The sequence below is a fragment of the Microcebus murinus genome, chromosome 11, assembly GCF_040939455.1.
Source record: "Microcebus murinus isolate Inina chromosome 11, M.murinus_Inina_mat1.0, whole genome shotgun sequence".
Taxonomy (NCBI): Eukaryota; Metazoa; Chordata; class Mammalia; order Primates; family Cheirogaleidae; genus Microcebus; species Microcebus murinus.
In genome coordinates this window covers 73,751,956-73,776,778 of record NC_134114.1, presented here as the reverse complement: position 1 = coordinate 73,776,778, position 24,823 = coordinate 73,751,956, and the positions used below count along the sequence as shown (strand labels likewise).

At 34.4% G+C, this 24,823-nt stretch overlaps 1 protein-coding gene and 1 non-coding gene across 2 annotated transcripts in view; one reads left to right on the top strand and one right to left on the bottom strand.

Annotated features, from left to right (window-relative positions):
* Nucleotides 1–22,850, bottom strand: part of LOC105876451 (coiled-coil domain-containing protein 86-like) — a 39,623-nt gene extending 16,773 nt beyond the window's left edge. The window contains 1 exon segment of the mRNA XM_076007908.1: nucleotides 22,794–22,850. Coding sequence (XP_075864023.1) covers nucleotides 22,794–22,850 — 57 coding nt within the window.
* On the top strand, nucleotides 18,463–18,567 carry LOC142874182 (U6 spliceosomal RNA). The gene has a single exon (XR_012922002.1). It is a non-coding gene; the product is annotated as a U6 spliceosomal RNA (small nuclear RNA).
* Nucleotides 22,851–24,823: the final 1,973 nt, after the last annotated feature.

The following is a 24,823-nucleotide window of genomic DNA, read 5'->3' as shown; positions in this document are numbered from 1 at the left end:
ATAAAGGAAATAATTAAGCTTTTATTCCTGCTTTTACTTCATTTCATTTCATATTTAGGGTAAGCAAATAATGCAAGATAGAAAAATCTTATCTGTGGCCACTATAGGCAGGTCATGGTCAGAGCTCCTGAAAAACCAACATTGTTGCAATAAATAGAACAGGGTAGGATGTGGAAATGTAACATTAGGAATTTTCTTGAAATCTCTGGGGCAGAATTTTCTTAATTTCCCTCCAGTGTTAATGGGTCCTTCCCTTCACCCCTCCCAATGACAAGAGAGCACAGACCTTAGCTCTGAGTTTGCCTAGCCTACTACTTCCTCCCTCCAAGCAAGCAAATTAACTACAAGACTGCGTGTTTTCCAAGAGGTACATGGACTGCCTCACTTTCTTGCACCTTTATCACATGTGCATTCTTCCCTGTGTTTGTAAAGGTAATTTTGAATTAGAACTCAAGTATGATTCTTGCTCTTTTTTAAACCAACATAAATCTTTATATTTTTGCTTAATAAATCTTTACTGATTTTCAAAGCCCTTTGGTATAACTTATCTCATTAGATCATCAACAATGTCATTCCGAGTGGCATTACTCAATTGGGGTACTATCAAGAGGAAGCTGTTGCATTGAACAATGTGGATATAAGGTAGAATGATACCTTATTATACAGACAGAAGAGGAAGAAAAAGAGAAAAAGGAATGATTTTAAGTGGAATATTAAAAATAACAACTTGATGGGAAGTGAAAGAAAAAAGGATACAGGAGGTTCCACACAAAATGAGGGAAATGATGAGGAAGAGACACATAGAGATCATCTATTGAAAGAGAGAAAAAAGATACATGAAAAGAGAAAATGAAGATCAAGGAGGAAGGAATGGAATAGAAAAGAAAAATGACAGATTTAATGGGTTCTGAAGTATGTTAATCAAGTTAAACTGCTTATGCTTCATTGTGCTGTCCACTTGAGCTGTGACTATTAAAATAAGTTACAATTCATAATTTATTATCTCTGTCCTTTGAGAGGCTAATTAGCTCTCCTACAATTAAGCACTATTCACAACTCCTCAGCTGTTCTTATCAAACCAACAGGCTATAAATGTATAGCCAATGCAGTCCTTTGGGAGAGATGATTCAATTGCAGAATTGTGATCACAAACACACTCATCAAAGCGATTTTTCTCAAAGTGTGGCCCAGCTCTTTAGCATTAGAGTCACCTATGATCCTTATTAAAATGCAGACTCTAGGATGCTGCCAAGAGTTACTAAATCATAATTTCTGAAGATGGAGCCCTGGAAATTGCATTTTTTAACAAGCTAGGTTTTATGTATGTGTTTGTGTGCGTGTATGTGTACATACACTGAAGTTTCCTCTGCTAGGAAAAATAAAGCCAAGAGGCAGGCCAAGTTAGTTATATAAAGTTCTTCTATCAGCTGTTGGATCTGGCACCTTTCAGAAAGAAAAAGAACAAAACAGTCATCTGCTAATCCTAGTCATCTGTAAGGTGAGCTCAAAGAAACATCATTCTGCTCTGAATTGCTAAATCTTCCTTAACTTCTCCTGCAACTGATTGACCAAAGTAAAAATATGTGTATCTTTAAACTTAAAAGAAAATTAAGCAACAAAATCAGGAAACAGACAAATAGTTGCAACTATGTGGTCCATTTCTTTCTCAGATATTCATTCTTTATCTTTTTTAATTTCACTATTTAACCATAAATAGGAAAAGATTAAAATATGAGCAATATCCCTTGTTATTTTGTCAATAATTGCTAACGCTAAGTCCTCATTTCCACAGCAAAACTGGACTGTGTGTCTTTAGACCTGTTTTATTTTTTTGCTTTCTTGGTTTTGATGTTTTTTTCAACATCCCTGCATGCCATTCTACTCAGAGACTGGGATTCTTAGATCATTTATGTCATCACCAAGATAGCTGCTAAGGCTAACTAATGTTTTTCTTGAGTTTTCTAACAATCTCTGAGTAAATAATCCACATATGGTTTTCCAGGAAGTAATATTTCTTGTGTACACATTACATAAGAATGGTTGCTAAAGGAAGTGCAGGTTCCAGATACTGTGCTACAGAATATGAAACAGTAGAAAAAAGAGCCTTCATGCTCCCTTCTCTTTGGCTTTAAAAAAATATATTTTTGCAATTCCTTGAGGTTTGTAAAAGATTGTTTTAGCTGCCTTCAGCCTTCTGGTTCTTGTTCTCTTCAGATATTGTTGATTTGACAAATGAGCACATAAATAAAAGAATGGATTTATAAAAATGCAAACAAACATGGAGTGTTTATATTACTGTATTTCCTATGATTTTATAGTTATATTAGTCACAAGCTTTCATAAGATGAAGGAGATGTTGAACAATTTTTCATGTTTGTTAGCCATTAGTCTATCTTCCTTTGAAAGTTTCTGTTCATGTCTTTTGCCCACTTTTTAATGGGGTTGTTTGATTTTTTTTTTTCTGCTAATTTGCTTGAGTTCCTTTATAGATTTTAGTTATCAGCCCTTTATCTGATATATAGCATGCAAATATTTTCTCCCATTCTGTAGGTTGTCTATTCGCTCTGATGATTGTTTCCTTGGCTGTGCAGAATTTTTTAAATTTGATCAAGTCCCATTTATCTAGTTTTGTGGGTCTTCACATAAATTCTTTTCATAGGCCAATGTCTATAAAAGTTTTTCCAATATTTTTTTCTAGAATTTTTATGATTTTATGCTTTAGGTTTAAGTCTTTTATCTATCAAGAGTTGATTTTTGTGAGTGGTAAGAGGTGCAGGTCCTGTTTCAGTCTTCTACATGTGGCTATCCAATTTTCCCATGCTCAACATCTCTAATCATCAGGGAAATGCATATCTCAACCACAATGAGATATCACTTAACTCCAGTGAGAATGACTTTTATCACAAAGTCCCCAAACAATAAATGTTGGGGTGAATGCAGAGAGATAGGAACACTCATATATTGCTGATGGGACTGCAAACTAATACAATCTCTGGAAAGTAGTATGGATACATCAAAGAACTAAAAGTAGAACTACCATTTGATCCAGCAACTCCACTACTGAATATTTACCCAAAGGAAAAAAAGACATTCTATAAAAAAGACACCTGCATTAGAATGTTTATAGCAGCAAAGATGTGGAAACAACACAAGTATCCAACAATACATGAGTGAATTAATAAAATATGATATATACATATCACAGAGTACTAATCATCTACTTTTTAAAAATGGTGAACTAATACCTCTTATATTAACCTAAATGGAAATGGAGACTATTCTTCTAAGTGAAGTATCACAATAATGGAAAAACAAACACCACATATGCTCAGCATTAAATTGGCACTAATGGATCAACACTTACATGCACATATGGAAATAACATTCACTGGAAATAAAGCAAGTGGGAAGTACTCTTAAAGAGTAATTATTTTCAAATCTTTTCCATTGACCAGTTGTCTAAACATATTAAGTTATATTCTTTATATACATGTGAAAATATTTCTTTAAATAAAGTCCATTGGCATGTGCCTGTCTATTACTTTCTCCATATGAAAGTTCTAGCAACTGCGAATTCTTATATTTACCAACGTAACTTGAATGAGAAAATTCAGAGGTCATGCAAGAAATGGCCTTACACTTAGGTACATCAAAAGCCCCCATTTTCTTCTACCTGGTTCACTGTAACCATTTCTTATGAGATACTGCCACCCCAGCCTCACTGCCACTACAATCTGTTATACACTTTTGCCAGATGAATCTTCTGTAGAAGCAACATATAATAGAAACTAAATACACAAGGATTTGAATTGCAAGCTTTTCTGATCCCTTGTGTGACTAGGAAAATCACAAAAATCTCTTAGATATTCAATTTCCTAATTTTTAAAATGCAAACAAGAATCTTCTGCCAGTTATCAACTTATTGTCTTTTAATTTCAAATTTACCTTTCATTGCCTGCTCCTGCTCCCAGACACTACAATTGTTTTTCCTTTGCCAGCCTATATGATGGTAAGCTGGACATAGCAGGAATCTGTCTTCCTGGTTTTGAGGTGGTGCTCACCAGGCTCCTGCAGCACACATGGCTTTGGTGGTACCCAGCTCCTAGAGAGTGTGGTAACCAGTAAACAGCTACCTATGGCAGCAGCATGCAGCATCTCTGCATGGGCATCTTCTTTTGGCACTCACTCGAGCAGCTTTGCAAGAGGTGTCACTATCCCCACATATCCTTATGAATAGCTTTCTCCCGTAATCCTTCCCACAGCTTTGCACATAGAGCAGTCCTCACGTTATCCATGGTTTCACTTCCTGTTGTTCAGTTACCCATGGGCAGCTATAGTCTGAACAATTAAATGGAAAATTGTACAAATAATACATAAGTTTCAAATTGCATGCCATGCTGAGTAGTGTGATGAAATCTTGCACCATCGTGCTCTATCTCACCTGGGATCCACACTATGTACATTTGCTCCCCATCTGTTAGTCATGGACATAGTCTGCTGCTGACATCCAACTACCCACATCAGCATGACTCAATGATCCAGGATTACCCAAAGCAGATAACTTGCCTTCTAAGGTAACCATCAGAAGGTCAATAGTAGCCTAACACTACATCACAATGCCTACGTCATTCGCCTCACTTCATCTTATCATGTAAGCATTTTATCACCTGGAATTATCAGAAGAGGGTGAGTACAGTACAACAAGATATTTTGAGAGAAAGACCACATTCACATAAATTTTATTAAAGCATGGTATTATAGTTGTTTTTTATTATTAGTTATTATTGTTAATCTCTTACTGTGTCTAATTTATAAATTAAACTTTATCATGGGTGTGTATGTATAGGGAAAAAACCCACATGGTATTAATATATATATATATAGGATTTGGTAGTATCTGCAGTTTCAGGCATCCACTGGGGGTCTTGGAATGTATCCTCTCTATGGATAAGCAGGGCCTGCTGTAGATCTAAGTCTCAGGACTTCCCCATGTACAACTTCCACCATCATCCTAGGGGAAAAATTCCCAGTGAGTTTTGCCTTACAACACATCAGCCAACTTCTCCACCACCTATTGAGATACAGTTGCACCCTTTCCAACAAGGTGTGGATCTCAGTCCTGGGAGAGGAACGTCACCTAAATTTTCCTCTTTCTTGTGCGCTAGGCATCAGCCGTAACAATAGAGGTTTCTCCCTATATTTGCTACTTTTAAATTTTTTAGAGTTTTGTTTTTCTCTATTAGCCAACCGTGTATTATAGTCACTATTTCTTTATGGTTAACTTTACCTGTTTAAATTACTGTGTGATTCCTGCCTCCTAATTGGAACCTGACTTATATAATAGCATTAACCATGTCACTGAATATTCACTGAATGAGAGTTTACTGAATGAAGAATGTAACTTACAAAACACTGTAGCATACATGTGGTAAAAGTGCTTTGAAAATTGTAACTGTCATTAATATTAATGAAATTTAATCCTGACAATAATAATCACAAATCAGCCAAACAGTAGAACTCACCATTTTGCAAACACACTCCATGTTTCTTCTCTTTATGTCTTTGCTTATACTAATCTATCTGCTAAGATTGCCTTTGAATCAATCATTCAAAATTCAGAACCTCTGGAAAAATATTAGAATTATAGCCTAGGGTTGTTCAGCCAAAGCACACGGGAACCTTGATTTCAAAGGAAATGCTTTTAGTGGCAATAAATTCATTTCAATCTAACAAACATTGTTTCTATGTTTTCTATATGCCAAGCATTATACTAGTCATAACAGATACTAAAGAAGAATAAGACCTCTTTTTGCCCTCAAGTCACTTATATCCCATTGGTATGTATAGAGTTGATGACAAAGAGCTATAATGTAATTCTAATGGGGTCACAAATTTATTTATGCTGCACTTAAATGTGCACAGAAAATATATCTTTTATCTATAAATGATTTTACTTTCTGAGTAGCTCCTATGCTACTGAATAGTAGGGTAACATAAATATTAAACTTGCCCATCACAGTGAAATGTTTGTCTTATACCTTAGGCTCTTTTAAAATTCAGCATCTTTTAAAAAATTAAATAAAATTCAGACTCTTATCCATCTAAATAATGTTTCACTCTACATCCATTCAACTATAAGAAGATATCTAGTTTACTTGACCTTACTGCATTAGGGTAAAGGAAACCCCCTTGTCTTGTGCTGATTCTTGTGTGGGTGCTGGCTGGGGTTTCGGAGGCACAGTTGTTAAGGTTCCCACTCTTGGGCAATATGTTGGTTCCTTCTGCTCAACCTCTACCTGGAATAACTTAGAGCTTTTGTCTCTATCAACTTGGTTGGAGATCAGTGAGGCTGTCTGTCTGACTGGGTCCCACCTTAGTACTCTTGCCAGCATTACATATATATATTTGAATTCTCTTCCTATTCAACATGGGTCCACAGACTTAGATAGCCTATCACATAGTCTTCGCTGTGTGGCTCTGTGGATCATCTTGGCTCTGATCCGTGATATGCCCACAGACTCTCAGCCACCTGGAGTTATTCCCCCTGATATGGAACAAGGAAGAAACTCTGGGTGTCTCATAACCAAACAGAACCAAGGATAACTCAAGAATGCTAAATAAGTACTCTATAGAGTCCTCTGCTTTCCACAGGACTCCTATGGGTTCATTCCAGACCACCACTGTGTACTACCAGTTGTCTCTATGAGAGTCCCAAACAGGAAAAGGAGGCAAGGTCTCTCTGGCTTCAGTACCTCCTTGTATTATCTGAAATACTTTCCACTCCAGGATTTTATTTTAAAGGAATAGGGTTGAGCCTCATACTAGTCAGCCAGATGTGTCTCTTACTTTTGCTCTCTTTTGTTCCCATAATTCTCTGAGGCCAGAGGGGCAGATTTTTATTTTAATACTCTTTCCTCTCTAAGTACGATTTCATCTGCATTGTATTTTTCCTTTCTCAGTTCCTCTCACATGGAAAAGGTTTATGGCACACAGGGAAATTGGCTTACTAAAAAAGAAACATAAGAACAGTTCTACCATTACATTATTTTTTTCTTCCATTTATTTTAATTTTAATAGATTTGCAGGGTACAAGTTGAATTCCATTACAGGCATGTACTGTATGGTGGTGAAGTCTGGGCTTTTGGAGTACATCTTTCTTATAATTCAAGAGAGCTTAATTATGATATTCTCTTCCCAATATCCCCTGAAAACTGTAAAAATTACTAGTGCTTCTTATTTACCTTAGAGAAAGAGGTTCTATAAGTTACATCCAAGTCCTCTTCTTCCTGGTGGCCTGCCTCATTGGCTCAGTGGCATTCTAGCACCTGGCACTAGTCATGATACTGCTCTGACTTTTTGAGTCCGAAGTTGGTCTAACAACCTGTGTTTCTGTCTTAATGTTTGGTTAGCAACCACATCTTCATTTTTCTCTCTGGACTACATTCAGAAACAGGAATAGGTTGGGCACAAAAAATTTTAACTGTGTTTGAAATAGTTAAAATACTGTAGCCCCACTTCAGAGATATACAAAAAAGTAGTACCTAATAACCCAAACACAACCTCTGAAATAATTCAACATAAACTGTAAAAGGATATGATCTAAAAGATCAAAAGGAGATATTGAGTTAACCTGGGGAAGAGGGATCTCTTAGAAGTCAGAAATCACATTCATCTCTGTATTCTTCACACCTAATATAGCTCTTCTTGCATTGTAAAAAACGGTAAGTATTTGTTGAACCGAACTTAATGGAATCGATATGTCATACTTGGTTTCATACTGAATAAGTAGAAATTAAAGTCATTCACTTATCCCTTGATAATAAAAAGTATACTCATTTGCAAAAACTTCTCATGAAATTCAGGCAGAATCTGAGATGTACTGGAAATTTGGGCTAATTTTCATTTCTTCTAAAAATGAATGCACTTAAATTTAAAAGGTTTACATGGCTGCCACTATGTTTGGTTTCTACACCCCATTTCATAAACATTTTCATGAACTATTGCTTTTGTTTGCTTTCTGTGGAAGGGAGGTTGTGGTATTTCTTTGATTGGAAAAAGAGAAAAGAAGTCATTGTTGCGTGTACAGTTCAAAATAGCCTTCTTTTCCTGACTGATTCTGTAGTCACAACGAGCATATCACTGCAGGTGGTTGCAAGTCTGAAATTCAGCTTGAGGGAGTGCAAATCACTGATTCACTTTAAGAAAAAATAACTAGCTTTAGGCAAAAAACAAAATAAAATAAAATTCAGGATAATAAATGAAAGCGGTATATATCATGTTCAGAAATTATATTAGTGAATCAACAAAGAACTGAGAAATTCAACACTGTATATCAGTCATCTAAGCTTTTATATAAGCTTTCTTTGTCTGAAACAGTGTTTGTAAATTTAGCAGAAAAATGAAATACCCTGAAAAGCAATTTGGTCAAAACTCATCACACTGATCAGAATAGATCATCTACCCAGGAACCCAATAGATGTGATTTAACTATAACTGAGCTGATTAGAGATTATCCTAGGAGTGGTTTTTGGAAAAACTTAATTAATGTATTCAGGTATAGTTTTGAAATACATAAAAAGAAGTCAGTAGAATTACATGTTTACTTTAGTATAAAATGCAGTCATGTGTGGGAATAAATGGAGAAACACATACTTGTTTTGCTACATGAAATATTAGAATTATATATATTTATATTGCATATTACAAACAATATAAATTGGTGTAAGAGAAGACAATATAGCGTAATACAAAAAAAAATCAGCTTTTCTTTAGACTAATTTGAGTATGATAGTGATGCAATTAGCAAAAATCCAAAAGTCACAGGTTTTTTTCTGAGGTTGAGGTCAAAGGGGTACTCAGATCTTGCTGGTGGCAATGCAAAATCATAAAACCCTTATGGAACAGAATTTGTCTGTATCTAGCAAAATTGAAAATTCTTTAATCATTGACCCAGAAATCTCTCTTCTAAAATTTATCCTGAAGATATCATGGGAAAAAAAATTTGAAAGATATATGCAAATTGTTTCAATTTGACCATTATAATTTATAATAACAAAAGGCTGGAAATAAATATCATGAATAAAATATTTCATATATATACAATAAAGTATAAATATTGGTAAAAAATTTTAAAAGTAATAACTAGTCTTATATTGCTATTGAGTGAGCCTCAATATATATTCCTAACGGGAGAAAGTAATAAAGAAAAAGTTTATATTGTATGCTACCATTCATCTAAAACTATTGCTGTTATCATTCTATTAATATTATTATATTTTTTTAAATGGAAGACTAATTCATTGATTTTTTAAATCTATGAGTTCACAATATTTTTTAAAGGATTTAATCAATTACTTATGAAATTGTATATGTTTTGTATATGAATTGTATGTATATGAATTGTATATATATGAATTATATATGTTATATATGCTATATAACTAACTCATTTAAACAACTCATTTTTAAAACTTATAAATAAAAGGAAAAAAAACAAGCAATAATCTAGACTTTCTAAAGGAACTGTACCTCAGGGTAACCAAACAGTTGATAAGAGAAATTTTCTCTTCATAGTGGTATTCCAGCTATAAAGAAGTATTAACAGAATTAGAATATTATAGTTGTACAACCCTTAGTGAAAAATTACTAATAGCTACAAAAAGAGAGACAACCAGAAAATAGATTATTCTTGAAATAGTTATTCCATAAGATCTATGAAAGAATATTTTCAAATGTGGAATTCTTACCTGTTCAATCTAAATTGAACATAAACATTGAAATTTATAGAACATGCAGAGATAGGACAGCATAGCACATGAAATGATAGAAGATTGCAATTAGACTGGAAAATTCCACCAAATAACCCTTTTACCTCAACAATTGAATTGTAAAAAAAATAAAAAGAAGAAGGAGGGGAGATTTAGTTTAAAACAGACCAATTCCATTAACTAATTTCAATGTATTGGCCTCATAATCCTAACTAAAACAAATAAATGAGGGGAAAATGAGATAGATATTTGAGCCTTTTATATTTAATGACATTAATAAATTATAATTTTAAAACATAATCATAGTACTTTTGGTAATTTCTTTAATAAGTTTTTTCCTTTGTACATAATAATATAAATATTTACTTCAAAATAATACAAGGGGAGAGGGGAAAGTGGGAAGGAGTGTAGATTAAATAAGATTGTTCAAGAGTTAATAATTGTTTAAGCTTAGCAGTGGGCACATGTGGGTTCATTATATTGCTATTTCTAGTTTTGCACATGTTTGAATTTTTTTTTAAATCAGGATATTATGGGGGTAATTTTGACTTTCCTTAATACCTTAACCAAAACCCACTAAACAGAGTTCTTTGACATCTAACATTAAACTTAATAGAACCTTGAATGTTAAGTAAAACACAAACATGAAGCAAATTTGTAATGGCCATTTATCATAAGATTCAAGATTAAAGCTCAAATTGAAAAATTATGTGTATAATTTAACAATTAAATATTTAAAAGTTACTTTAAAATTTCCCAAATTTTAGAGTTTCTATTTCAAGTGAAACAAAATGACTTAAATAAAGTTAAGAAATGGACACCATGGGTAGCAACAGATTTAGTTGGTGAATTTAAGCTCTAATATTAATACTTAACAAAGTACATACTTATATCCTGAGCTTTGCCTGTGAATTACTATAAATACCAAAGCTGTGTATGAGACACAATAATTTGTTTTAAGCTTTACCCCTGTAGAGAAAAATGCACCGAATGCATCTTTAAATATGATATATATTTTAAAGCTAACGTTATACCCACCCTGGAGACACCCAGGAACCTGTTCAGGATTGGAACTGTCAGAAACAAAGTTTTTATGGGCATGGGGACAACAGCAGGGCAGGCTGTGGTTCACTCTGACATTTTCACAGCAGCTTATCATAATTATAGATGAAATAGGTGTTCGGTCAGTTAATTCCATAAATTATTGGCAGAAGTGCCAAAAATATCCTCTTATCCCTCCTTCATATGACCCGAGGCAGCATGCTATTCTATATTTTCCATCTATCATTTTGATAAACAGTAACAAATTTTGTTCTAAATTAAAATCTTACCCATGACCTCAAGCCACACACCACACAAACACATGCACATACACACACACCCTACCCAACTCCTTCCAAAAAATTAAAAAAAAACCTTCCGAAATTATTTTCTAAGACGATAGAAATAATAATAATAAGCAAAAATTGCTGTTTACTCAATTTGTACTGCTGAAATCACTTAGGAAATGGGCCTTCTAGATAGTAACAACATTTTGATTTGCTACTTTTCAGGAAATAAGAATTTTTGAGAACTCTTTGGCTTTCCCCTTTTTGCATTTTTCACATAGGGCTTTACCATAGTAACCAGTGGCTGGTAATTTTTCCCAATGTAGGAGAGAAATGGAATGGGCCTCTATTTGTAAGAGGACGTGGCAACCTATGCAAAGTGTCAGAAGTAGAGGCAGATGGTAGATTGGCACTGAGCCATAAGGTTCTGAGCAAGGTAGGACAGGAGTCAAATAAAAGTGGGGTGCTACCCTAAGCCCCAAATTATTTGGCTCTTATTTCCAGGCAAGAAATGGGCAACATCCTGTTGAGGATTATCTGAGGCTGGAGAACCACGCCAGTTACCAGACTGGGTTCAGGGGTGTCTGAAAATTACACATTCAGTGGCTTTTTGCCTAAAATAGGCTGTGAATGACAAAGGGATGTTACACTAGTGCTGAAGTCAAGCCTATTACAGATTTTCCCCACTTTTCCTTCCTCCCAATCTCCAGTTGAAAAGAGTAGTTCTTACTAAGAAGGAAGGAAGGGAGGTAAGGAAGAAAAAATTGTAAAGAAATATGGATAAATAAATATGAACAAGGTCCTTAAAGGAGAAATATGGAAACAAAGGCACAGGCAAAATACATAATTCTAAATAAGGCTATAAAATTTATAGTAATAGACATCGTTGCTCTGTCCAGTGTTCATAATAGCTCATAGTGGCTCCAGTATTTGAACAAAATTGTCTGATTCCAAAGCCAACCTAACCACTTTTCTCTATGGGATTCAATAAAGGTAGTCATTAATATATGATGTTTAAGGTTTTTAATGACATCACAAAAGTTTATGCAAAACCAAGAAGACACCAAATTTAATATAAAATATAGAACCAACTGTGCAAATTATATATAAAAAGGTGACATAAATTTGTTCCAATGTTAATAGCTGTTGCTACTGATGGTTTCAAGGCTGCTTTTCTCTTCTTTGTTTTTATATTTTTAAAAATTTTCTACAATGGTATACCTACTTTTATTGGAACTGTGCTGCCAAATGATATATACTCAGACTGATTTCACTTCATACAATGCTATTTCTCAAAAACTTAATTTTATTTATTCAAGCTAACTATTCTTTTTTATTCAAAGTCCAGTTGGCTTCTTTCTTCCTAAGGCTTTTGATTTAAATATTATAAAGTTAATTCCCAAATTCATATTATTACTTTTGTTCCCCAATGAATCTCATATTCCCTTCCTGAAAATTTCCTTTTCTTAAACTCAACATGCCTAAAATAAATTTAATTTTAAAAGTTATATAATGTTTTTATGTCTTAACTGTTGGCCTTTGAAAATGTTACCTACTAAATTTATTTATTTTTCTGTTCTATTCAACATATCACTAATTTTAAACAATAATATAAAATATACAAATATACTCTCAATATCAACTTTAATTATAGATTTTTATCATAATGTATAAATCATACATATACACACACACACAGGTGTAAGCTATTGTATAATTCTGTTTTGTAAAAATGTGTTGAATTTTATTTTTATTTATTTATTTTATTTAAAAATATTATGGGGGTACAAATGTTTTTGGTTTTGTAATGCTTGAGTTGGGGCTAGAAGTGTGCCCATCATCCAGACAGTGTTCATTGTACTCATCAGATAAGTTTTCACTCTGCCCTCTGCCCTCCCATCTTCCCCACCCACCCCTGCTTGATTTCCACTGAGTTTTACTTTCCTCTGTGCACATGTGTGCTCATCAGTTAGTTCCAATTTAATAGCAAGTCTCTCATTGTAGCTTTCTTTGAAATATATGCCATATGTATTCTTTTCATGCTAAATGACATCACTCTGTTTCATATCCTTAGCAAGTTGACATGCACTAGTTAGACACATTTTATATACACTGTTTCAAATTATTTAGGTACTGCCTTCATCGTGTCATTTCCATGGTCACAAATGGTCAAATACTCTCAAGGGCATTGCCAATTCTTTATTCAGGTATTTAAGCCCCACCTCCTGCCCCAATCTGTTCCAATCCACTTTTTTGGTCTCAAAATTGGTTCCTTCATACCAGCTGAACTCTGGTTTTCTATTCTGTACATATTTTTACACCCCTTTGGTTGTGTTTGCCCACTTGAAGAGAGTCCTTAGACACTCTTGAAGCTCTGGCAGAGCTGGGTGGGGAGGGGGGCAGGGGCAAGATGTGTAACCCTAACAATATTTGTACCCACAGAATTTGGGAAAAAAATAAATAAATAAATAAATAAAATAAAATAAATAAAAGTGGAGAAACTGAGACCTGGGGGGGGGGGGAAGTATCTGAGAGTTCTTAGATACTCTAGACAATAATGTGCCTTCCAAAGAAGTCTAAGCAAATTATAGATGGTATCATTCACACTATCAAGATGCAGAAAGAGGATCTTATAATTCCCTTTTAATAGATGGAGAAACTGAAGCACAACTAAATGATTTAAACAAGCTACATAAAAAGCCAGGGTATACACAGCAATAAAGATATATATTGAAAAGTACTAAATTGGTATGAGTAGCCTTTTTTCACCTGAGAAATCAGATTTATCTTATGAAATGTTTCTCCAGACATCTGTTTCAAACAAATGTATTTTTCTCAGCACAGGAAGTGTTGAAACCAAAATGCTTCATCAAGGATAATTGGAAACAATAACTATTATTCCAAGTTCCTGTCTCCACCTGTTTAGTTTGTTTTGTTTTGTTTTTCCGGGGGAGGGGTGTTGTTTGTTTGTTTTTGTTTTGTTCTGTTTTTGAGACAGCCTCGCTTTGTGGCCCTGGGCAGAGTGCAGTGGCATCATCATAGCTCACTGAAACCTCAAACTCCTGGGCTCAAGCAATCCTTTTGCCTCAGCCTCCCAAGTAGCTAGGACTCCAGGTGCCCACCAAGATGCCAGGCTAATTTTTCTATTTTTAATAGAGACGGTGTCTCGTTCTTGCTCAGGCTGGTCTCGAACTCCTGAGCTTAAGCAATACTGCCACCTTGGCCTCCCAAAATGCTAGAATTACAGGAATAAGCCCCAGCACCCCGCCTCTCCGTTTAAAGAGACCATGAAAGAAGATGGATACTCGATTTCAGAAACATCTGTATCACTAAACCTGTTCATTTCAGTCCCTGAATTGATATACACCTCAACACAAACAACAGGTGTAATACACTGAGGAAAAATAATTCATATGGTGGCTTTGTGAACACATAGGTTTTACATCAGAGGCAAAGACAGAAAACTAAGCGCAGAGGTCTCTTGTCTCTGCTTCTTTCTGTTGTCATGACCTCAGATGGCCAGAGTAGATGTATTTTTATTTTCTCTTGTTAATTAAGTAACAAAACCCAACCCTTATTCTATCTTTCATCATCCATAGGAAAATGCTCACTTTTCTTGGTTGCAGTCAAGTTTTTGCTATTTTTTTCCTTGAGTTCAGCAATCAATTTCCATTTAAATAGTTGGTGAGTATTGTTTAGGGCTATAGGAACCCTCTAAATATTACATTCATTTTTAAAAGTACAAAAAACAATGGTGAACTAACACCTCTTGTATTATCCTGGATGGAGCTGGAGCCCTTCTCCTAAGTGGAATATCACAATAATGGAAAAACAAACACCACATGTACTCACCATCTAATTGGTACCAATTGATCAACACTTATATGCACATATAGAAGTAACATGCATCAAATGTCAGGCAGGTGGGAGGTGGGAAGAGGGGATGGGTATATTCACACCTAATGGATGCAGTGTGCACCGTCTGGGGGATGGGCACGCTTGTAGCTCTGACTCAATGCAAAAGTAATATATGTAACCTAAACATTTGTACCCCCATAATATTCTGAAATAAAAAAATAAATTAAAAAAATAAAATAAAACAAACAAAAAGTAATGAATATTAAGTTACTTTAATAACTTTCATTTTTAAAATATAGTACCATTCCATATTTTCCTGCTTTTTGCCTAACATATTCCCATGTTTTATGGTTCTATTTTCTATTAGAAAAAATAAATACAGAGGGAGTTAATATGAGTCAAGAATATGAAATTCAAAATAGATTTATGAAATGGTATTATGAAACAAATTATGTACTTATTAAGGTTCCATTTTATTTTTAAAAAAGTATTAATTTTGTCTTCTTTATAAGATAAAACATTTCAGACTATGAATTTTTGAAAGACTCAAAAGAAATTATATTCCTTTGCCTTAGCTATCAAACCAAGTGTGCATACTTTCCAATAAAGAACTTTCAGAAAAGGGTATTTAAACAATTATATGTGATTGTCTTTTTTCACATTAAAAATATTGAAAAACACATTATAGACATTACATAAAATCACAGAAATATTGTGATAATATAATTTGAACATATTTTTTAATTTCAAATTTTTGAGTGCTTATGTTAACTCTAAATAAAATATAAAACATGCAATGTACGTTTTCATATTTCTAAGCAGTCTTCATAAAACCTTTCAATATATTTCATCAATTCTACCTTATTTAAAATAATTCAAGTAAATTACTTTATTTTTTTAAATAATTAAAAATATAATAGTGGCCATTTTTAGTCATAGATGAAATAGTGCACAATAGGTTTTAAGACCTTTGCTTTCCTGGCCACCACAAGCCCACCTTCTAAGAAATTCCATTATCTGCAGTAATAAGGAGCAAGGACCATTTCGTGTGCCTGAGGTTTTATTGGCACATTCAATTTCTTGATTACCTTATATTGCAGAATATCAGAAACTGACAGTGCAGAAGAGGTAGTCACTAAGAATGCAAGCATTCAGGAACCAGGTAGCAGGTCCTGGCAGGAGATGTGTGTGGAGGAGGGGAGGGGGTGGGGGGGAGCTTTTACAGGGCATCCCAGTGCCTTTAGAGAGCAAATACTTAGTTTATCAGGCACACCTCCTATTGGAGACTGTGATCATTTGCCTTTTGCCTTGGGGACTCTTCTTTCCTGTTTTCTTCATTCGGTTCTTTCTTTGTCACTTTTCATGTTGGGATGTTTATAGGTGTTTCTTGTGAAAGGTATTTGAAAAGTGTAGGAAATATGTGTAGAACACTCTTGGCTCTTCAGAGGAAAGGTGCCATAAAATCTAATACATAAATAATAAATCAGCTCAGCAGATGTTGACTTTTTCTTGTCAGACAGCGACTTTAAACTCCTGATTCAGAATCTCTGACAGAATAAATAAACTCAAAGTGAAACTCAATTTGTCAACCTTACCCAAGGACAAAAGATAAAAACTTGAATTAAACAGAATTATCTATAGCCTATCAAACAAGATGGGACAGGAAGCACTGTTCCTATCTTCAAAGTAGATCTTATAATAAAACGTACATGCAGAATAGGATCCTTTTCAAGTTAAATACTCTGTGCATTAAGTGGAAATTAATAAACCCAACCATATGCTCTTAATTAGACTCTGAAACTAATCTAACACATTACTTTTACAGAAAACAGGCACTGAATATTAGCCAGGAAATATTAAAATCTAAGTACTAATTTAGAATCAAATTGCAATTTCTTTACTCAAAAAAGCATTGTTTTCTGGCATTAAAAGCAGAACATTAGCCAAGAAGGAGACATAATCTTTGTATCAAAACTGGAATATACCTCTCTGGAATTGTAAGTTAACTATCAACAATTGTTTAAAATTTATCGTTATTGCCTATGTTTCTACTTTTAGTGTTGCAGTGCAAATATCTCTTATTTAAATTTTTCTATATTTAAAAATACCACAATTTTATTAGACTATTATAAAATTTAAATATCACATACATGAAACATTTTGAATTCATGTTACTCAACATATGGTGCATAAACAAGCCACATAGTCATCGTGTTGGGACCAGTTAGGTATATAGAATTGAGGGCCCCACCCCAGGTCTACTGAATCAAAATCTAAATTGTGGCGAAAGTCCCAGGTGGCTTTAATACACACTGTACAGTTTTAGAAGCACTGCTTTAGCTACTTCCTGGCATACAATTAGTCATCTATATATCTTAATAATATTTTGGTAGTTTCTTTTAGTTTTCTATTTATAAATTTAACTCAATCTATCAAATATACTTGCCTAAGGAATTACGTGACTGCACCTAATAAAAGGAAATGATTGCTTCTGGAGGTTAAATTTCCTGGTAGAAAAAATACATATATATATTAAGTTTTACAAATCTTATACAAATTATTAAATAGACCAAGTTGATCTTTTGTTATCTGATCCTCTCCATACTAATAACCACAACTCCTTCACAAATGTCCACATTCCCTTCAACCACATTTCTTTCCCTTTATTATTCTTCTACATTGTTTTTCCTTTTCTTTAAGTGGCTTAATTTTGCCAAAATTTTGTCAAGCCTCAAAATGTTATCTTGCATAAACTTAATATTTAAAACAAGATTTTCTTTTCTTTCCTTTTTTAAATTTTATTATATAGCAAAATTGCACATTGCACACACACCAGCAAATCACAAAAAATGTAAAGTATTTAAAAATAACAACAGAAACGTTAAGAATCACCCATTGGAAAAGAAAGAAGCCTTATGTACTTTCCCCCAGAAAACTACATTTTTTAATTTTATGTTTTTCATTTCTTTGCTTTTATTTTTAATTTTACACAGATAACCATATCAACTAAATAATGTATCATTTAGTCTTCCATGCCATTATATAAGTGTAGTCATTCCATATGTTGCCTGTGTTTTTTATTCAATGATACCTTCCTGAGAGTCATTTCTCTTTTTATCTAAGCTTTTTGAACTTGATTTTCATTTCTGTATAATGTTCCAGTCTCCTTTCAATGAGCTTTGTGCAATTTCCAGTCTTTTAATTATTATTCACAGCACTACCAGGAGCATCCGGGTACATGTCACTGGGTGCGCATGCAGTAAGTACTCCTAGGATACAAGCTTAAGAGAGCAATGTATGGCTGTAGAGAATGCACATCTTCACCTTGCTAACTAATTGTTCAACTTGGTTATTAAAATTTTTATACCTCTAAGAATTGTAATTAGTGATCATCAAGAAAGGAAGAGCTTCATAACACTCAGGTATGGGAGAGACAAGAAGACAAAAGTTAGAAAACAGTAAAAAGTCTTTTTTAAAGGAATACCGAGAACATACATTTAAAAAGCAATCATTGTACATTTTTGCAATGATTTATTGGAACAATATAGAGACAAGATTAGCATGGGCCCTGTGCAAGGATGTGTTTCCTAAAAAAATAAAATAAACAAATGCATCTGCAGTCTTTCATAAAAAAAAAAAAAGCAATCATTGCATTTGCCCAGAAAATAGTACATATCCACAAGAGAGGTAAGATTGAAAATCTATAAGGAGATCTTTGTGTTTGTCCAGAGTAGTAAAATATTAACAATATCTTTATAAGTTAAATGTCAAACTTTTAGAATGCGTGGCTTGAATTGCTGTAGATTATAGAGTGGCTGCTTTTATCACACTCTGATACCTATATATTCATTATGCTATAAATATGCCTTCCCACTGATTGTGAAAAACTCTTGATGGAGATAGGAAATAGAGGCCTTCCTAATGGGCACAGGTTAATGTTACAATCAGTATGTTTTGGATGTTGTGTAAAATATATGGCTGAAGTTTCTTGTTTAGAACTTCACATGTATGTTTAGAAATGTGTGCCTTAAAAGACATATTGAAATAGTATTTCCCATCCCGAAGGGGGAAACCTTGGGTCATCTGGAGAATATGCAATGGAAACTCCCATCAAAATATTATGGTAACAAATTGATGGAGAATATGATTTTGTAGGTAGATGAAGAACCCTAACCTCCTGATATAATTACTTGGACCCTTTCTACATTATAAGCATCACAAGGAGAACGGCACACTAAATGTGACACTGTTTGCAAAGGTTCTTAGTTCTAGTCCAGTGAGACAGAACACTTGTACAGGTCAGGCAAAGCAGATTTGTTACTCACAGTTAGGCAGCAAGGGTAAACAGAAGCACATACAGAGTGCTTTCAGGTTCTCTCTTGTGTGGTACAAATGGGGCACGTGGCGATGAGATTCCATCCGCCCTGTGCAGTTCTCCTGAGCCTTGGAGGAACAGATTGCCATGGATCCCAGGTATCTGGAAGATATCAAAATATGACCACCAGAATTACAGTTTTTTTCTTTTTTAAATGCTGTGCAATATCTAATTGAAAAACTTGGAAAATTCTATCCAGTCTACATGGATTCAAGATCTTTGTGGGAGCATGAGGCTTACAAAAAAATTAATGCATAAGGTTGAATGAAAATGCAAACGTATGGAATGACTACACTTATATAGCAGCATGCAAGACTAAAGGATATATTGTTTAATGATAAGGTTATTGCAAATCCAAAGTCATAAATATTTATCCCTGTTATCTTCTAAGAGTTTTATGGATTTAGTTCTTATATTTAGGTCACTGATCCATTTTATATCTTTTATTTATTTTTAATTTTCTCTTATTCCTTTAGGATTTCCAGTATAATGGTGAATAAAATGGTGATATCAGGCATAAATTAGCCCTATATGGTTTTTAAAAGTTTCATTATTTTATTATTTATTTATTTATTTTTGCAGAGATTGGGTCTTACTATGTTGCTCAGGCTGGTATCAAACTCCTGGCCTCAAAGCAATCCTCCCACCTCAAATCTCCCAAGGTGCCAAGATTACAGGGGTGAGCCATTGTGCCCAGCCAAATGAAAAATTACCTGTGGGGTATAATGTGCACTACGTGGGTGATGGGTACACCAAAAGCTCAGACTCCACCACTATGCAATACAGACATGTAAAGGAATTCAACTGGTACACCCTAAATCTATTTTTTAAAATAGAAGTTTCAGTACTTTACCAAAACTGTGATATTTGCCATATTTTTTAAGAGCATCTTTATCAAGTTTATTGGCTCCCTGTATCCATTCTCCCTTCTTTTCACCATTCCCAGCTTAAACTGGACTTACGGTTGTCCAGCTAGTTTCTCCATTCCCCTCCTCTCTCAGCTGGCTGTAACAATATATCTAAGGTTTAATCAATGGAATGTTGATAAAAATGGTATGTTCAATATCTAGCTCTCATTTTTAGAAGAAAATTGCTTACCTTCTACCTCTGTGCTCTTTTCCTGTGGCCTGGACCACAGACATGATGATGTGAGTCAGCCTCATCTATACAGACCAGGATGGTATACTAGAGGTCATCAGAAGGACAAGAGAAAAGGAATCTATTTTTGAATGCTTTCTAACTGCCCTGGGATTTGCCTACCCCTCGTTTGTTACATTAGAGGTAAATAGGTTTGTATTTGCTGTGAATCATTATATTTTGTTATAGCAGCTTATTCTATGCTCTAAACAAGACAAAGAATTAGTACTTGTCAGGGTGCTTTTGGAACAAAACTCTAAAATACATAGCACTGGTTTGGGAGATTGAAGGGCAGTAAGGAAACATACTTTAGCCTACTGAGCCCCAAGCCCTCATTTAATCCATACCAAAACATTGGATAAAATCCTCACCTTTGATGACTTGAAAGACAGACCACTTACCTATACAGCTGGTAATTATAGAAAGTAGCTTAAAAAAGCACATGACTGTCAGACCATATTGCTCTTTCTTGCTGCTTTTAGCGAGATTCTACAGAAAGATGAATTCATGCAAGGTTAGGATAAAATAGGTGCGTAATTCATTGGATGAATAAATAAATGAACACAGTCTATTTAGTTACTCATAAAAAGAAAAAAAATACTTATTTTTGTAAAACTACAGCATTGGATGACTAGTATATTACCATATGTCTTAGTGGATTGAGACACATATCCCAACTGGGGAGATCAAAGATTTACTTATATAAAGGATACAGAAATAAGTAAGCACAGTCACTATATATGATAGAGGAATCCAAACTTATTCAAAACCACAACAAGGTATAAGTTGATGAGTTTACCTAAAAAATTACCACTCTGTTAGTCATACTGTTCTGGATAATTGGCCTGAGTAAGTGAATAACACATCAGACTTTATGGAAACTTACCTATACCCCTCCAAACCAGCTTTATGTATGCAATGATGGAATATTTATGTACATAGTCTAGTCTATATGCACATTGGAGACTACCTTATCAGAGCTGGGCACACCTCATCAATCTTGGAGTTATGCAACATACAGATGCAGTCTCTGATTACAGGACATGCAAATATGAAAAGGGCTGAACCCAGTCCTCACTATCACTCACATTCTTCCCAAGATAACATATCCTGGTCCACATTTTCTCCTGAACTGAGATATCTGAACTAGAACTAGGATCAGTTGTCTATATTTTTTTAGGATCATACCATCATGCCCTTAAATATACTGCAAGTCCTGTCCTACAGTTGTTAATTATGATCTTTGCTGAAAGAAACAAAGATAAGTAGGAAAGAGACTATGTAATGATTCAGACTAAGTTGTTGAAAATATTAGACTTTAACTCACTATCATGTCCAGTTCACAAAACCTTTGTCCTTAAATTTACCGGGTTATCTTATATTACATGCCTTCATAATTATCAAAAGCCAGCATATCTCAAAGAGACCTAATATCTTCCTGTCATGAAACTTACTCTTCCTTATATAGTCTTAATTTGATTATTGTACCTTTCTATTTGTCTAATTCAAAACCACAAGTCATTCTTAACATTTCTTTCCCTTTCACATGCCTCAGCCAATCAATCTTCAAGGACTCTCAGCTTTGCCTCATCACTCTCTAGAATTTATTCCTCCATGATCATATCCTCAGCCATGAATTTATGTCCAGCCCTCACTCTTCCCTAACTGAACTACTTAGGCAGCTTCATAATTGGATACGTTACTTTAGTCTCACACCCCTCAAATCCATTCTTCACAGTGCAGCTTTCAGGGTCATTTTTAAAAATTCATATCATACTTGCTTATTCAAAACCATTTCATATCAAGTCCAAGCACCTCTGTTTAACACAGGAGAGATATTAATGTCTCTTTATTTTGACTCTTCACAGCATCATTTCCAGTCACAAGTTCTTAGATTTTTATCCATCAATAATACCAAACTAGTTGTAGTTTTCCAAGCTCGCCTGGATGTTTCAGCCCCCTTTCCGTGTGCTATTCTCACTTCCAATAATAATCTGTCCCTTGCCCTCCCAACAACTGCCACCTTCCACCTCAATCATGCTGAGATGAGCTCAAATTGTACGTGTTAGGGGTGGCAATGTCTTGACTTCAAGAAGGTTTAGGTGCTCCTGAGGTGGAAACTTAATTGGTCAGAAACAGTCATGGTTGTTTCATTCTCCTTGGCCAGTGGCCTAAGTTATTTCCTTCCCCTTGGCTTAAAATTGGACTTACGATACAGTTCTGGCTAATGAAACAGGATGAGTATACCATGGAAAGGCTCCTTCCTCTAAATAAAAAGAAAAAAAATCTTAAAAAAGAAGCTCTTTATCCCTGTACTCTAAGTCTTACTCTTTTTCCCAAAGGTGTGGTGCTTCGAGATGGCATCATGAACTGACAAGCAGGCATGCTAAGATGGAGGTAGGGAAAAAAGATACAAGACACTTGAGTCATCAATGTCATCATCACTGAGCCTGGGAATAATCTTACCCTGAATTGCTTATTGTTACATTTTGCAAGGAAGGAAAATAATACTGCAATTAATTAGGTGCTCTGGACTTACAACCAAAAGAAACCTTAACCTATTCACCTTTAAAACCTTGTGAAGCATCTTCTTTTCTATGAAGATTATAAGCCCTCATATTTTTCCTACTTAACAGGATAAGTATCTCCTTATTCATAATTCCATCTGTTTTTAAAAACATAGTTGATTTGCTTATTTCTTAAGTATATTGTAATTTCTATATTCTCCTTAATTAAATAGAGTGTGAGTTCTTTATGTGCAAGAAGTATAATTTGCATTCAGATATTTGACCCTAACTTAACTGAACCTGTTCAAGAAGTATGAGTTCAAGCAGCCATTATTAAAAGATATTCTATCAATTAAGATGTGTTCAGCTTCAAGCAATAGGAAATTCCCACACAACAAAGTTTAAACGCTAAGGAAATTTATAATCTCATAAAATAAGAATAGAGCTGGGACCCATTCTACTAAGTGAAGTATCACAAGAATGTAAAAACAAGCACCACATGTACTCACCATCAAATTGGTATTAACTGATCAACACTTAAATGCACATATAGTAGTAACATCCATCCGGTGTTGGGCAGATGAGACGGGGGAGGAGGGGTTGGGTATATACACACCTAATGGGTGCAGTGCACACTGTCTGGGTACGGTGTGCACCACCTGGGGGATGGACACGCTTGAAACTCTGACTCGGGTGGGTCAAAGGCAACATATGTAACCTAAACATTTGTATGCCCATAATATGCTGAAATTTAAAAAATTTTTTAAAATAGAATTTCATAATTAGGCCAAACATTTGGAGATTTAAGTCAGGTCTCTGGCTCATCTTCTTTGCAATCATCTGGGTTCTACTCCCTATGGGCTGCAGTCATCCTCATGCTGGTAGCATGTGGCTGCAGCGGTTCTGGGAGTCACATTCATTAGTTCTAGGCATCACTTCTAGCAGGCTTTCTCATGTCTTATTGGACAGAATTCCATCACATGCTCATAATTAAGTTCAACATTTGGCAAAGAAAATAGAAATACTATGATTTGGCTCAGAATAATCAAGACCCACAACCTGGGATTAGAGCTATGACCAACCTCGCCTGAAGCATATGTATTCAGACAAGAATGAACACGTGGGTAAAACTAAGTCTATGTCAGGAAGGAACACACACACATGTTTGGAAGGCAACAAGCATTGTCGCTTAAAACCTGCAAGTAAAACTATGCAGAGTTATTTTGTTGATATTTGATGATGCTGGAAAACGTATTTTATGCAGTCCTCAATTTTCCAGTAAACTTTTACTACCATTTTATAAAATAGCAATATTATTTTAGCATTATGAAGCTCATATATATTATGGATTGTAAAATTTGAAAGAAAGATTTTCACTTGAAAAAATGCAATAAAATAGAATTCTAATTTAAAAGGACCACTGATATCTGATGCTATAATGTTTTCTTCTTTTATTATTCTAACAGTAAGCTTTATCTGAAATTCAATATTTATAATATTAAATAATATTTTAGAGACTAATAATATTGAAAATGTAGTACTTTTAACAATATGCATCATTACAAAAGAAAATATTAAGGATCTTAATTATCCAAAAGAAATATTTATCATTTATCTGTGAAAGGAAAAATTCAAAATTATTTTAAACAGGCAAATATACTTCTAACGATTACTTAAAATCTATGTTTTATTATGAATTTTTGGCTTCATATTAAATAATATATTTTTGCATATTTTAGTTAGCTTTTTTCTCCATTTCAAATATGTCTTTGCTACAAGTTATAATTTAGGACCCAAGGCCGGGCGCTGTGGCTCACGCCTGTAATCCTAGCTCTTGGGAGGCCGAGGCGG